At 46.3% G+C, this 16,469-nt stretch overlaps 1 protein-coding gene and 1 long non-coding RNA gene across 2 annotated transcripts; one reads left to right on the forward strand and one right to left on the reverse strand.

Annotated features, from left to right (window-relative positions):
- Window positions 1-318: 318 nt before the first annotated feature.
- On the reverse strand, window positions 319-16,262 carry LRRC52 (leucine rich repeat containing 52). The gene is made up of 2 exons (XM_006209027.4): window positions 15,628-16,262; window positions 319-776 (listed from the first exon to the last, which is right to left on the reverse strand). Exons 1-2 carry the CDS (start codon window positions 16,247-16,249, stop codon window positions 451-453), a joined length of 948 nt encoding a protein of 315 aa, XP_006209089.1. The 5' UTR covers window positions 16,250-16,262; the 3' UTR covers window positions 319-450.
- On the forward strand, window positions 13,396-16,216 carry LOC140688048 (uncharacterized). Its single transcript, XR_012062735.1, has 3 exons — window positions 13,396-13,449; window positions 13,629-13,694; window positions 16,002-16,216. It is a non-coding gene; the product is annotated as an uncharacterized lncRNA (long non-coding RNA).
- Window positions 16,263-16,469: the final 207 nt, after the last annotated feature.

The raw sequence follows: 16,469 nt of genomic DNA on the forward strand, positions 1-16,469 counted from the left end.
CATGGCTGCTCTGGTCATTGTGTCTTGTGTTTTTCTCCATTTGATCATCTTAACCTTGACTCCCATCCTCAACCTCTCCCCGAATTGTTGCTCTTTGAGGACAGATCTCACATCATGTATTTCTCTTGTCCCTCCCTCTAGCACTTATTTTAGGGGTACAGTTGGTCCTCATCAAACCCAAGTTGGCCTGCTTTTGGGGTGGCCTTCCTCAGCACTTAGAAGCACCCAACAGCTTCTCTAGGCTTGTTCTATGCCACCTTTCTGAGCTCAAGGCATCGTCCTTGGGCTGGTTGAACTGGAAAGGATCAACCTGCGAAATGGCCACAAAACATTTTATTCATTTTACTAGTAGGCTTCCATCTGTAAGGCAGCTCCGAGGAGTGGGAAGGGGAGGGCAAGACAGAAGACAGGGACCCTGGCAAAGCTCTATCAGACAGCAACCCCTGGCCACTAAATCAGCTGAGGGTACCCGTCGTGGCCCGATTCCATCCCTCTTTGGAAAATCCTCCTGCTGTCTTCCACCCTCTGCCCGTGCTCGTCCTCGCTCTCGTCCTCGCTCGACCTGCGGTGGGCGTTCTGGTAGAGCACAGCGCACACGCCCGTCAGCCAGGCGGCCACGGTGCCCGCCGCGAAGATGCAGAAGCCAATGAGCAGCACGAAGACGTAGTCTTGCTGGTCCAGGTGCGTGATGCACATGTACCGGAGCGGGTTCCCCACCTGCGCGATGGGCCACCCTGCCAGCTCTGTGGGCTCCACGCACGTGGCGTTTTGGTCATCTGTGAGGAAACACACAGCAGGCAGAGGGCTGAAACGGCAGAACTCCCAGGGTCCGGAGGCCAGTGGTGACCTGGAGAGGCTGTCTGGACCCTCGCTATTCAACGTGTGGTCTGTGGACGGGAAGCACTGGCATCACTTGGACCCCGTTAAAATTAGAGAAACTCAGGCACCACCCCAAGGCCTCCTGAACCGGAATCTATCTCAGCAGGTTCTGGATAACATGCAGGGTCTAGGCGGGGGACAGGAGACAGAGAAAACACAGACCGAGGTATCTGGGCTTGTTTTGCAGGAGTGGGAGACACAGAAGGGAGTTAGAAGCTTCTGCTAGACTTCAGGGTAGGAACTCCAGGGTATGTGAAGGCAGTGATGTCCTCGGTGACCAAGGAAGAGAGGGAGGTCAGGTCTGGACTGGAGCCTGAAGCAGGAGGACTGGGGGTAAGGACTGCAGAAGTGAGCTGATGGGGAGCGGGGCAGCTGGGTTTGGAGGCTGGAGAGAGCTGTCCAGGCTGAGCGCTAAGTCCTCTCCAAGCTGGACGCTCTTCCCTGCACCCCGACTCTGTGTCGGTGTACCTACAATAAAGTCGTATATTACTCTGAGGAAGATGGCCTGAAGTCTGTGATGCTGTTGAGGACTCTGTCTTTGGAGGAGGGTGTAGACATGGGAAGGGAAGCCAGCCTGGGGGCTGCCACGTCCTCTGTTTGCAAAGATGACAGAGAAAAGGAGAGGAAGCAGCCTTTCTCGAGAATAAGTGTGGGGCAGTGGCCCGCAGGGCGACCCTGGTCCCCGGGAGGGCTCTCCAGTCTAGGGAAAGGGATGGGGCCCTTGGCCTTCACCGCAGGTTGCTGTCAAGGGGCAGGACCACAATTACACCTCAAGGCCTCTCTCTAGTCTGCCGGGGTTCGAGGACCTCTGGGGCTTTGCCCAGGAGGCCCAAGAGTGGGACTGGTGAGAAGCAGGGGAGGCTCCTGCAGTCTTCAGGAATTCTAGCAAGACAGGGCTCAGGTCATCTGCCCAAGCTGCCTAGAGTCCACGCGGGACGATACCAAGAAAGCTGTGTCTGAGAAAGGAAAACGTGGAATTTTGAGAATCTGGAGTGGGCCGAGCGGTGCCTGGTGGGGGATGTGGTTTTCTTATTCTATTTTTAAGAAAAAATTAGGCTTTCAAATTGGGGCTTGGGTGGCAGAGATGAGACTAAACATTAAACACCTATTTCCCCATTTTGGAGCATTACCTTGAAAGGAGCAATTAGGCAGTGATTTTAAAGCATTGTTAGGCTGCTTTTAAGTGAGGGATGTGGGTGTCTCCTTGGGGAGGGTTTTTCTGCCGCTGCATTCTCTCTCCCCCCTTCACTGCCTGTCACCGCCAAGGTGGGAGCTCTCCTCGCCTCCTCGCAGGTCTGTCTCCACCCGTTCCCAGTTTCCCAGCTGCGGACCATTTCCACACACTCCTGCCAGAACTCCCTTTGGCGAGCTGGGCTCTTCCCAGGCACGCTCTGGCTCAGCACCCTCTTCTGACTCCCCTGAGCACCTGGCCTGGTACTCAGGGCCCTCAGCATCCGCCTCCTCCCCCCTTTCCCACCTTATTTCTCAGTGCTCACAGTCACCCACCCTTCGTTCCACTCAAATTAAACTACCTGTTATTCCTTGAGGACACCTCCCCCTGATCTTTAGCTGGCTTTGTTACATTGATGCTCTTTTTTGCAAATATCCCTTTCTCCAGTTTTTGCATGATCAAGTCCTTCCTGTCCTTCAAGGTCTAGTGTAAATGATTCTCTTCCCAGGACTCCTTCCCCAGCCACCTCGTCCTCGTAGCTCAGAGGACACGTGAGTTTCCCCACTCCCAGCTCACCGATAGCACCTCCTAGGATCATTCTCACTGCATCTATCACATTCTACCCTGCTTGGTGGTTATTTGCCAGAAAAGGGGTGCATCTTTTCTCTCCTACTAGACAGACTTTTAACTCTTGAAGGCATAATCCATGTCTGATTATTATTGTTCTTGTTAATAAGAGCTATCGTTCATTGACTGAATTAATTTTTAAATATTTGGGGGTTTTCTAGTAATTCTAGTTCAATTCTACTGCGGTCAGAGACATACTCTTTGTGATTTCAGTCCTTTGAAATTTATTGAGAATTTACTTTATGGCTGAGCAGAAAGTCAATTTTAGGAATTCTTGCATGTGCACTGAAAAAAATGTGTTCTGCCTTTGAGTACATTGTTCTGTGTATGTCAATTAGGGAACAGTTTTATACAGATCTTTGTCTCTATTGACTATTTATATCTTTATCAACTTTTTATCTTTTTTGATTTTTTGTTGATTTTATTGATTTTTTCAAAACTGTTGTCTCAGTTACTATTAGCCTATTTCTTGTCTATTAGCTACTGGGGAAGTTTGTTAAAGTCCCAGTTATGATTGTGTACTTGTCTACCTCTCCGCATAGTTCTGTTAAGTTTTGCTTTACAGATTTTGAAGCTGTGTTATTAGATGCATACAAAGTTATAACTGTTACTTCTTCCTGGTACATTGACCCTTTCCTCATTGATCAATATTGCTCATTATCTCTAGTAATGCCCTTGCCTTAAAGACTACTTTGTTTGATGACATTAGTATGGCTGCACCAAATTTCTTTTAGTTAGTGTTTGCATTGTGTATTTTTTCCCATTCTTTTACTCTTAAGTTTTCTATGTTCTTATATTTAATGCACATTTTTGTAAGCAGGATGTAACTGGGTTTTGTTCTTCATCCAACCTAGCAAACTTTGTATTTTAATCAGTCCATTAACATTTAATGTTAGACTTTGGATTAACTGTTTGTTTTCCATTTGTCCCACTTTAAATTTTTATTTACTTTAGAATTTAAGGTCTTTTTTGTTTTTTTTTATTTTAATTTTTTTAATGGAGGTACTGGGGATTGAACCCAGGACCTCATACATGCTAAACACATGCTCTTCCACTTGAGCCCTTCCCCCTCATTTCTTTTTCTTTAGCTTGTTAGTCATACATTCTTTTCCTAGTCTGGTATGATGATTTTAGAGTTTATAGCCTCATCTGCTTATCCTGGAGTGTCTGATATGTGCTAGGCACTGTATAAGGTGCTTTACAAAATTAAACTCCAATTTGACCACCCCACTAAGTAGTTTTAATTTTTCTCATGCTACAGAATTAATAAATTGTTCATCAATTATTCCTTCTTTGGCTTTCTTGATCTCCTTGCTTCTGACAAAATGCTACCAGGTACTGTTGTATATGCTGTGTACTGCACAATCCCAAGACTTTCATTCACATTACAATCAGGTGACTAAGCCCCATATTATCCCTTCCTCAGCTCTACTTCAAGGGTGCAGGGCACCTGCCCCAGTTAAAGTGCCCAGGTACAATTACAGGTATCATTAATGTTTAAATTCTTCCCGCAAATAGTTCCTAAGGAAAAATAAACTACCCGCATATTTAGTTCCACATGTGGCATGTTGCTCCTAGGTGGAAAAACCATCTGCCAAAATCAAATGCATGGAGAAGCAAGAGTTTCTGGGGCCCAGAACAACACCTGTTAGTGTAGGAACCCAGGATGCCTTCCCTTCAGAAAACCAGCTTGAGCCCAGTATTCTTTCTTGTGTCCCCAACATCTAGAATAGTGCTTAATACATACTAGAGCTCAAAATATGTTGAAGGAATTAAGTATTATTTGTTATTAATATCCTTTTAGGTCAATGTAATTATCAGTGGGAGGAGAGGGAACCTGGGGAGATAGAAGACCGTGGACGGGCCAGCTGGCCTTGGGCCACCTTGGACTACTCAATACCAGGCTTAATACCGCTCCCTGCTTACCTAGTGAGAGTTTGGGGAGGACTCAGCGAGTGGAGGGGTGTGAAGTCCTGGAGGGGGCAGGAGTAGACGGTCTCCAGGACCAAATGGAGGGGTAAGCCTTGAGCTGGGAAAGGGCACCTCTTCTGCCCTCTGAGACTGCAGAGAAGGAAGTGAGTGTAAGTGTAGATGGGATGGCCGTGAGGATGCAAGTCCTTCAGGCATGATGTCAGAGGTAGTTATTACCACCCCCCAGTTCCTGTTTGAGAATTGTTTGAGAGCAGAGACCCTGTTTGTCCACCTTTGTACCCCTGGTGCCTCACACACAATGGAGGCTCAGTATATGTCTGTTGAATGCATACAGGAGGGGATGCGTGAGTTACTAATCTGATCTCATATAGCAGTTCTTAAACGCTCTTGTTTTTGGTCTTTCTTATTTAGGACTGGATCCTGATTGGAATTTGAAGGGATCACTATTATATTCTGCTGTATCATAGGTGGCCCAGAGTAGATGGCTCCCTAGAGGGGAAACTAGATTGGACCATGTAACAGCCCAACGGCACCAAAGCCAACTGGCCAGCAAGGCCAGCTTCTCAGACCCTCAGGCATGGTCCTCTGAGCAGTTCTAGTCCTGGCCTCGGCTTCTACCTTTGCCTACCTGGAGCTCCTTTTCCTTGTCACCCAGCTGTCTTCCCTTGATGGCATAGGCAAGGGTTCAGCATACTACAACCCATGGACCAAATCCATCCTGCCGCCTGCTTTTGTAAATAAAGTTTTGTTGGAACACAGCCATGCCCATTCATTTATGTATTTCCTATGGCTGCGTTCATGCTACAAATGACACAGTGAATAGTTGCAACAAAGACCCACAAAGCCTAAAATATTTACTATCTGGCTTCTTATAGAAAGCATGTGCTTACTCCTGGTCTAAAGCATCCTTGGCATCTTAAAAACCTTAAAGATTTGGGTGATTTGGGCTTTGGCAGTACAGTTCTTACCTGATACAATTTTTTTCCCCCTTGGATAAATAGTTCATATTTTGGTAAAGGTTAAACCTGACTCATAGACTCTTGGAACATTACAGGAACGACCTTGAAATCCAGCAAGTTTGACCTGATTATCCCTGTGCTTTAGGCTAAGGACTGGGCTTTTGTATAAGTGGTTTTGTATATATGGGCAAATTTAGAGCAAGATCTTTTCCTCCTGTTGCAGTCTTATGTGCTTGTCAGTACCCGGAATTCTGTCAGCAGGAGATAGAACCTTTCATTCCACTGATAAAATAAGGCTTAAAGTGTAAAAGCCTCTGGAAAAGAAGCCAATGACTTAAGCCCTACCCTGGGGAACCCCTGCTACTGGCTTTCTTGAGCAGGTTTAATAGGGGAAGGGAGCCAGCTGCACGGCAAGCCTAGGGGATGGTGCCAGGCAGTTCTTGGAAGCTAATGGCAAACTCTGTTTTGCTTTCAGCTTGGCCAAGAGCTGGACCTGCTGAATAGCTACCCATCTTCTCAGAAAAATCCAGATAGTGGACAATTGTCCTCATGGATAACAGGCAATTTTGAAGAGCTCTGTAGTGGAAGGGCAGCACCATTCACCAGTCCCCCAGGCAGAAACTTGGAAGTCCTCTTTCCTTCCTTTTTCATATCCTGTAATTCAACCCAGAAGCCAATCCTGTTAGTCCTACCCTCAAAATATATCCCCATTCTTACCTCTTCTCATCTTCTGGACCATTACCCTGGGCCAAGCCCCCATCCTTTCTTGCCTGAACTCTCATGGCCTCCTGACTCGTGTCCCTGCTTTCCCCACAGCCTCCCTCCATCTCGCTGGGGGAGCCATGTATATACTTCGTAGATCATGTCATTTTCTGGCTCACAACCCTTTCATGACTTCCTGTCATGTTTAGAATAGAATCAAAAGCCTCTCATGGTCTGTAGGTCCTGTATGATCTGGCCTCTGACTGATATTTTTATCTCATTTCTGATCTTGGTTTCACTCTGCCTCAGCCATACTCACCACCTACTACGTTGAGCTCATTCCACCCCAGGGCCTTTGCACTTGCTCTCTCCTCTGTCTGGAAAGCCCGCATAGCCCTGGGTCATATTTCCATTGTTGATCCCCTTACTCCATTCAGTTCTCTGTTCTTCTTGATCTTTTAATATGTTGGCATTCCCCAAAGCTTCTGTCCTTGTCCTGGTACTTTTTCATGCTAAATTCTTTCCCTGGCTGATCTCATCCTTTGTTCGGTTTTGCTGATTGCCAGTCAGCTGATGCTATCCAAACATATATTTTATCCTCTATTTTGAATTTCAGGTCAGAACATCCAAATGCCTACTGGTGCACAAAGACCTCCCACTCAACACGTTCAAGACAGGACCTGGCTTCTTCCCTATCCTCCTCACCGCCCTTCCTCTGAGCGAAAACCCGCAGTTGTCCAAGCCAACACCTTGGGAGTTATACTCGATTTTCTCCTTTCCTTTATTTTCCACATTTCATTTATTTTTTATTCACTCAGTATTTACTGAGCATTTTCTCTGTGTCTGAATCTTTCTGAAGATTCAGACCTGCTCTTTGCTCTTATTAAGACCTTCCTGTCTATCAGGGAAGACAAACATTAAATTAATACAAATGTGTTAATTACTGAGAATTGTGCCAGAAGTCACAAAGGGTGTACAGGGAACTATGAGAGGGTCTAGTTCAGCCCCAAGTCCCGTTGCTTCTACCTTCTAAACAGTTCCTTCTGACCTGTCTGACCTCTTCATCTGCACCGCTGCTATTGGCTGCCATCCTCTGTTGCCTGTGTGCCTACAGGAGCCTCCTAGTGCTGTATCCAACTTGCCTGCCTTCCAAAACTTCTCGGGATACCCTGAATGCCCTCTAGAAAATCATTCAAAGGCCCCCATGGTTGTACTCCTCTTTCTCTTCCTATCTGCCTCCACCCTTTGCTGGCTTACTTTTAGGTTGGGGAATTCTTCATCTCTAGAGATGAGGAAATCAGGGTTGGCTGCTCTGGCCAGCCTTGCACTGCCTCCTTCCAGAGGTCCAAGTGGTGTTGGATGACCAGATGGGTTGTGCATGGAGGTCTGGCATTTCTGAACTTGAGGGAACTTTGCATCACCCACTGTCAGGGATTCCAACTGGGCTGACCTAGAGAGGTGTGAGAGGTGTGAGAATCACCCAGGATCCTTCCCAAACCACACATCTTTGCTATCCCCATCCCTTCTCAAATTTTCTGGATGGTTTAGGGAATCACTGACCCAGATGCACCCCTCTCAGCTCCCTCACTGCCCTCATGAGGCTGCTCCTCTGGCTCTCAGCAGGAGGGAGCCGTAAGACCACAGTGTTCGTGATAAGGTTGGAGAGACATGTTAATAGAGCAGTTGACAGCCTTGGAAATGTCTGCTGTCCAGCTGCTCCCTTTTTTGGCATCTGGTCTTTACTGCAATTTCTCTGATGGAGGAGATGGGTCAGCATTAATAGTGCAAGAGTGTGAGGACCTGAATTCATTCTGGAAATCTAAGTTTTGGCACAGTTGTGGATGACTTTGTACTTGGTGGATTGAAATGGGGCCATTATCCCATTACATCCCTTGAATACATGATGAAACAGCCTCAGAATGAAACTAAGATGTTCTCTGCTCAAAATGCCCTCAGAATGACTTGGACCTGAGACAGCACATGACCCAGTCCATCTGCTCCCTGCAGATGTCCCCGAGTGGCTTTGTCCCCCTGCCTCGGCGGCACTCCTGCCCAGTCTCCTCTTGGGCCCCCTCGTCGGGCTCAAGCAGGACTGCTTAAGGACCATAACTTAAGAGCTGGCGGAGAGGGACCCTCTGTCCTGAGACTACCCCCATGTCCATGCTAGTAGCTGTCACTTTCTGAGTTCTCACTGTTTCTGGTTGTTCCCAGTCAGGTTGCAAATGCCCCTTGAGGGAGACGTATCAAAATATTATCAGTCAATTAACACCTCAGTGCAAAGCAATGTATTCCCTATTTGGAGCAGCCACTGTAGCTCTAGAACCCAGACCATTGTCATAGCGTTTCTCAGTGCGACCTAAGGAGCACACGCACCAGGAGCTCACTGAGTCATCCTCTCTGGACAGGGAGCCTGGGCTTCTTATGCTCATCAGAGTTCAAGGACCGCAGGTGGAGCAGACCAGGCCTGGGAGGAAAGCTCAGGGCACTGAGTCCTGGGGGCAGGGGGCTGCAAGCATTGTTCTGGTCCAGCAGAGGGTGCTTAAGACAGGAGGTGGCAGAGGGCAGGAGTTAGAGGTTGTATTTCCTAATTACGTGACCATAGCCCGCATCTCTAGGAGCCCCTGCACCTCGGCACTGACCCGTCATGGACCTACTCATCTGCCGACCCCTGCTCTCCTCTTAGCTCATTCAAGGGCACCTTATCTTCTATTTAGATGCTGGCTAAAAGGGTCTTACAGAGTATCTAATCTTTTCCCCTGATTTCAGAGAAAAGTGAGATTCAGAGAGGAAAGTGACTTGCCCCGAACCACACCCTGGCATTGCTGGGATCAGGGCAGGGCTTCCTGGCTTTCAACTGCATTTTCTCTCTCTTGAATCCCTAGCTTGTCTTATTAAAGACAGGAATTATGACTTCTTTCCCTGTGACAAAGCATCCCAGCATTATAATACAATGTTGGGCACATAGGGAACATACATTAAATGTTTCAGCGTTGAATGGACTATGGTGTGCTTGACAGTAAGGAAATATCACGGCAGGAGGGAAAAAACACTGGACATGGATGTCAGAGGATCTTCATGCTGGGCTTCGCTCTAAATCCACTTACCAGTGAGGAGGTTAGATTCTAAAGTCTCAGCTGAAGCACCCTATGTTAAAAGGCTTCCCTGACCAATATGGTGGCTACAACCCATACAGGTGGCTATTTAAATGAATTGAAATGACATAAAATTAAAATTTTAGTCCCTCAGTTACACTAGCCTAATTTTAAGAGATCAACAGCCCCATGTGGCTGGTGGGGACTGTTTCGCACAGCACAGATTTAGACATTTCTGCTGCTGCAGAAACTTCTGTTGGATAGCGCTGGACCGGACTTTGAGGGTGGAGGGGAGATAGGGGGCCAGGTTTTTTTCTGTCCAGGAGCTTAGAGCTGCGTGAGGTTTTGAGAGCATCTTCAGAGGCATTCGACCCTGTCCCACTAGGGAGCTCTATCCCGGGAGGAACTCAATTTCCATTCTCACCTTCAAATAGCATTAATGACTGGAAAATTACAGTTCCGGCCGGGAATGAGTCCTCCTATTTGCTGACCTTAGCCAAAAAGGAAGTGGAATCTGTGGATCTGTTTTAACTCTGTATTGATCGGAGCATCCTGGCAACCAGGACATTTTAACCCACCCCCATTTCAGCTGTGGTTTTTGTGTTTGGAAAGCGAATACATGAACTGTTTGAGGACTGGGCAGTTTTCAGTGCATCTGGTGAGTATATCATTGGAGAGCTTCCTTTGATGAAGACCTTTGATAATAGCATCAAATTTCTTGTCCATGTAGGGAAGTTTTGACATTCCTATTGGCTGTAGCCTTGTGGTAATAAAGGGGGAATAAAACATTCGGCCTCCTCTGCAGCCCCTCTATGGGGGGAGGGGCGGACTTAGCCAAAGTGTGACATAAGGGAAGGACATGTTATTGCCCTCATGTCTTATTTTAGAACTTCTCCATTTCTTTCCCGGACCTTGGCTTTCTTCAAGTTTCCCCACTGTTGCAGAATTAATCTTAGCTAATTGTATTTCTCAAGAATTCACTCTTCCCTCTGATACGAAAGCTGATAAAAGCTTAGGGGCACTTGCATTATTCCACCCAGGAACTTATGTATTTTTTCATGATCCTCTTCACGATGGGGGCACTTTCTGGGACCCAGAAAGGTGAATCTCCAATGGCTAATTTTAGCCCAGTGGTAGGCAGCAGATAGGGGGATACTGGGGCAAAAGTACAGCTCGGTAGTCTTCAGATCACAAGATGGCAATATGAAGGTGACTCCTTTCTCCCAAGGCCATGTCTGCCCCAGAGTCGAGCTGACCTTCTTGCCCTCATCCCTTGAAAACTGTCTGCATATCCTCCCCTGTTTCTTGCAGGTGGGGCTTGTCTGGAAGGTAGAACTTCAGTTCCAGGTTCAGGTGGCTCAGGAAGAACCAGCCCTGAGTCTCATGGCCCAGGCTGAGACTAAGCTTTGATTTGGACTTCTGGTTTTGTTCCCCAGGATTTGAACGTCGGTATTCATAACTCATCTAATATCCAGCTCCCTCCAGGACTCCCTCTGTCCCATTTTCTCAGGGATTAAAATCCTGGGACCTGCTCGCCACCTTCCCATCTCCTGTCTATATCCCCACGTGCATCTCTACAGTCACGTCTCCTGGACAGGATACGTGTGCTCTAATACGGCTGAGCTCTCCTGAAGTCTGCCACTTGTCCCAGTGACTGGGACAAGACCACCCAACTGATGTTGGCTACTCTGTTAGTACCCTGTGTCTTTCCTACATCCGCCAGCCTTCCGTTTAATGAAGGCTTGTGGTGTGCCAGGCTTAACGCTAATGGCAGTTCAGGTTAGCAGTTCATCAATGTTCTCATTTCATCCTTACAACAGCCCTAGACAGATTGGTTCTATTGTTTTTACCTTTTTGAAAGATGAGGACATTGAAGTTCAGAGAGGTTAAGAATTTAGCTAATATCCTACAAATACTTAATGGCAAGGCCAAGGTTATAATCCAGATCTGTTTCACTCCAGAACCTAAGCTCTAAACACTGGGCTTTCCTGCCCGCATGGTGGCTGTCCTTCACTGCCTGCCGCTGAGACTCTCCCAAGTGCTTTCTCTACCCCCATAGGCACATGCTCACCTCCTTTGTCCCTCTCTGTCCAGTGGGGTTAGTTCTGTTGTGCCTGACAGGACCGTGGGACACATATGGTGCCGAGGATCCACAGTCATATGAGTCTCCATACACAGCCCAGGCTTCTTGGCTGGTTGCCTCCATGAGCGCTTGTTTGGCACATAGTAAGCACTCAATAAATATTTAAATGGATGAATGGATGAGCTGAGTGGCAGTATGGAAGTCCCTTACTTTGCAAGGGATCTACATGCTGGAATTCTGCTGTCATCCTGAGCTCAATACTGAACCACAGGTCAAATCCCCCAGTACTAAGATTTAGTATCTCCCTGGGTCTAAAATGAAACCTATCTTTGAGCTGGGGTCTCCTTTATAACCAACAAGGTTATTTGGTTTATTTCATACAAATTCTTCATATACCCTGAAATTTGGACGCATGAGGAAGAGATGTGTAGGTTCCATTCTAGAACATGCCAAAGATGACCATTTTGATAGAAAATGTGGTCTAATAGATGGGCTTAAGGTTGAAAGTTCAACTAGAGTGTCAATAGCAAAGATATTTCGACCTAACGAGACTTGAATCATCACGAAACAAATATTATCCATTATGTTGAGGTCTGGCTAAAAGGTAGAGAAGTATCTAATGAATTTTACTGTGTGTGTGTTCAGCTTTATGCATATGTGTGTCAGTTCATATGTCTTCCGTGTGTAGCTACACATTTATGTGTGCATGCACATTATGCATATGTAATATGTGGGTGAGTGTGTATGTGAGGAGGTGTGTATATATGTATGGTATATATGTGGGATATAGCTGTGTGTTTGTATATGTGTAAGTATGTATGTGTGTTTGCATGTGTGTATGTTTATGTGTATGTTTGTGGTTGTGCGTGTACGGGAAGGGAGAACCAGACTGAATAAGATGCAAAGGCGAGTGAACACTGAGATTAGGTCTATTTTAGAGTTTGGATAGATTGGGGTGCAATTGGTTTGCAAGGGAAGTGCAGGCATGTTATAATGAGTTTATGATGGCTTGGGCTTATTATCCAATGAAAATAATTTTGTGTGAGTTCCAGGTGTAGCCAGATAGGAAGTAAAGCTGAAATTTAGATGCTATGGCCATATGCTTATAACACAATTTAAGTTTCTAAACAAAGTAACTTATTGGATCATAGTTATTACGTAACTTGAGGATTTAAGAGATGGTAGTCACATGGAAAAAAACCTGAATTTGAAATCAGAGAACGTCAAACCATTTTCTCCCCATTTAGTAGCTGTGTGATTTTGGGTGGATCAGTCTATCTTTTCAACCATAGGGTAGGGGTAAAAATACCCATCTTAGCCTCTTCCACAGTCCTAGGCACAAAATTTAAGGGTTGGTGTGAAACTCAGTAAAGAAAATGAGACAGAATGTATGAAGAAAATTCAGTAGCTGCAAAGCTCTATACAAAGATGGGTTGTTCTAAGCCTGGCCTTGGGCTCAGGGCTGTTTTTAAGAGATAATTATAGTGAACTGGAGCAATGAGACCATATTTCTGCATCAAGTGGCCTGAGAAGTTTCCTCTAGGCCACAAAACAGCAGAGGGGGACGAGCAGAGGGGGATGAGCAGATTAGCAATTGCCAGGGTGGAGGTGGGGGAGGGAGGCATTCATGTGTCGGCAAGGGTGGTCCCACTGGCCAGTGGATGAGAACTTTGTCTGCCTCAAAAGACATGCTCTTCATTCAAGAGCTTATGGGCTTGACAAGATAGACACCCACTTCTGATGTTTTTGAAAACATCCAGTGAAACAGACTCGGTTTATAATGCTATTCGATCCTGGGTTGAATGGAGTCAAGGAGTCCAAGGTAATTCACCTGAAAATTCTGAGAGGATACAACTTTATAAAAGTTGTATAAAGCAAAATTCTGAGAGGATACAACTTTATAAAAGTTGTATAAAGCAAAATTCTGATTAAGGGAGATTTGATGGGAGGTGAAGTGGTAGGCTAAGGGACTGGGGAAGAAGCCACTTCACCCTTTTCAGCTAGGTAGGGAGTCTTCCTGGCAAATTGGTGGTTTCTGTTCAAGGAAAATGTGTGTATGGTGGGGAGGGGGCAAGAGAAAATGATGCTCTTCCGTGGGCTAGTTACAGGAAGAATGACAGGGAGAGTCCCATTTGGGTACCACGTTTAGTGCATGAGAATGATTAATACTGACCTTCTTTTAGAGAGCTTTCTAGAAACCACCACAGCACCAGTCATTGAGAAAAGTAGAAGACATTATCTCTGGAGAGGTGAGTCAAGCTACCCAAGAAACTGTTCCTGTATTATGATTAGTACTGTTAATAAGATGGTCTTATAGAAAATAAACTTATGGTTAACAAAGGAGAAAGGGGGTGGGGAGGGATAAATTAGGAGTTTGGGATTAACAGATACACACTACTATAGATAAACTAGATAAACAACAAGGATGGACTGTTTAACACAGGGAGCTATATTCAACATCCTGTAATAACCTATAATAGAATGAATCTGAAAAAGAATATCTATTTATCTATGTATCTACCTATCTCCTAATCACTTTAAGGTACATCCAAAATTAACACAACATTGTAAATCAACTATACTTCAATGAAAAAAAAAAAGAGAAGATGGTCTGACAAAGTTAGTTCCTTTTGATTTATTCTAACTCAAGCTGAAGTACCTGGCAGCATGGCCAGGTGCCTGGGGTGCAAAATTTAAGGAGACACTCACTCTCAGTGCCACCTTCAGTTCTGCATGCGAGGAGCCTTGCCTGCCGCACCACAGCCCAGCCCCTGCCTGGACGACATTTCAAGACACGCCCACTGGAAAGCCAGGAGGGCACGTTTTCACTTGCCGCCACCACCCAGCTCCCTCTCCCCCAGTTCCCCTTAAAGTCTGTCATTCTGGTCAGGAACCTTTCTAGAATATTGCCACACGGGCAGGACCTCATGTGGAAACTTCAGCAGGACATTTGTGAAGCTGATGCATGAAAATATTTTCAAAACAAACACCCAGGAGAGGCAGAGAAGAAGGGGTTCTGGTAGGGTTTTATTATCTCAGAGGCCCCAGGCTCTCTGTGAGGGGTTATTTCATGTTTCTCTGAAGCTCTGACTTCCCTGGATGACAGTGACATTGGTGGAGTGAGAGGGTTGAAGGATGAGGGCGGGACAGTAAAGTCACTGAAGAGAAGAGGGAATGAGGCAGCGGAGTGCCCCAGGGACCACGGCAGAGGGGTGGGGACAGGGGATAGAGTGGCAGCAACTGGCTTGGAAACCTACCAGGTATGAGTTGAGAGTCTGCCTGTAAAATTGGCATCTCCCGGCTTGACACAGTGGGCACCAGTGGCCCACTCTCCACCCATTCATGCCGTTCTCCCTCCCTGCGAGGTTAGCATCTGAAGACAAAGGGAACATCAGAAGCCCTCTCCTCTCCTCCCTCTCTCATGAGTGTCCAGGTGGCTCATGTGCCTCTCTTTGCATCTTTGTTGAACGCTCCCTTTTATATATCACACTATTGGATTTTCTACTGGCTATGACTGAATTGACTTTTAGATCTGGGAAAAATTCAGTCACTGAATTAAAGAGATTAAAATAATTTACCCATGGAATTCAGGGTCCGTGTACTACTTTGTTATATTGCAGCTACAGTACTTTATCATTTCCATGCATATCATTTATTTTATTTGTTTACTTTAATTTATTTTGTTTCTTTTGGGGGGTAGTAATTAGGTTTATTTATTATTATTACTTTTTATTTTTATTTAACAGAGGTACTGGGGTTGGAACCCATGACCTTGTGCACACTAAGCATGCGCTCTACCACTGAGCTATACCCTCCCCCCTCCCTATGCATATCATTTTATGTTGACATGACAACTCTGTTTGGTAATATTATTGTCTCCACTTTGTGGATCAGAAAACTGAGGCTCAGAGTAACTGTGACTTTCCTAAGGGCAGCCAAGTAGTAAGTGCTGAGTAGGAGCAGAACTGAGCTCCTTGGATGGTTATTCTAGAACCTTTCCTACTGATCCTTACTGCCTTTCCAGTCAACCCAAGGATGGATCCTGCAAAGCAATAAGAAAGCTTTCAATCAGCTTCACCCAGATTTTTCTCCCATCCTGACCATCTTTTGACTTCGCCTTTCCTGGCACCCGTTCCTCTTATGCTATCGCATCCTCTTCCCCACCCTCAACCAAGCCCTCACCTGGATGGTTCAGATGGGACACTATCAAGTAGATGGAGAAGTCCAGGAAGGAGCAGTTGCACTTCCAGGGGTTTCCACTCAGATACAGGGTCTGGAGTGATATGAGGTTTTGGAAGGCAGCGTGGTCCAAGGTCTGCAAGCCGGTATTTCTGAGGTCCAGATACCTCAAAGAGCTGGTGTTGGCAAAGGTGTACTTGTTAAGTGATAACAGACGAGGGTTGTTGGAGAGATTCAGCTGCACCAGGTTGCTAAGCACAGAGAAACTGTATGGGGAGATCAAGGATAGATTGTTGACGCTGAGATCGAGATAGATGAGTTTGAAGACCCCGATGAAGGTATAATCCATCACCTCCTGAATCAGGTTTTTCTGACAGTCCAAGTAAACAAGGTCACTGAGGAGTCCTAGAGTCATCGCTGGCAAGAAACGGATTCTGTTATCACTCAGGTACAGCCTCCGGGTGTTCAGGGGGATGTCGGGAGGGTATTCAGTTAACTGCATCCCTGTGCAGATCACTTCTTGGGTTTGACACTGACAATCAACTGGACAGTTTAACCCTGATGCCAGTCCCATTCCAAAGGAAAAGAGTAACCACCCGGGCCCAGGGCCTGAAGCAAGGGGCATAGTAAGAAGCGGCGACTACCCTCCTTCCACTTTCCTGCAGGCGCTGTCCCTCTGATCAGAAGGCTGCCGAGGGGTGGGGTGGGGCGGGGGAGGGGCGCTGGAAAGAACTGTAACACCCTAGCTTTGTGCAAAGCAATTTTCCATTACAGGAGAACCGCACAGAAGTTGAAACGCGAGGCCCGATGCCCCGCCGCCCAGCCTGGTGGCTCTGCCGGATTGC

The sequence above is a fragment of the Vicugna pacos genome, chromosome 21 (assembly GCF_048564905.1).
Source record: "Vicugna pacos chromosome 21, VicPac4, whole genome shotgun sequence".
Lineage (NCBI taxonomy): Eukaryota > Metazoa > Chordata > Mammalia > Artiodactyla > Camelidae > Vicugna > Vicugna pacos.

Coding starts and splice junctions, on each gene's coding strand:
- LRRC52 (XM_006209027.4), bottom strand. CDS start 16,249: ATGCCCCTTGCTTCAGGCCCTGGGCCCGGGTGGTTACTCTTTTCCTTT. Junction 777..15,627: donor GTCCCATCTGAACCATCCAG/GTGAGGGCTTGG, acceptor GTTTCCTCACAG/ATGACCAAAACGCCACGTGC.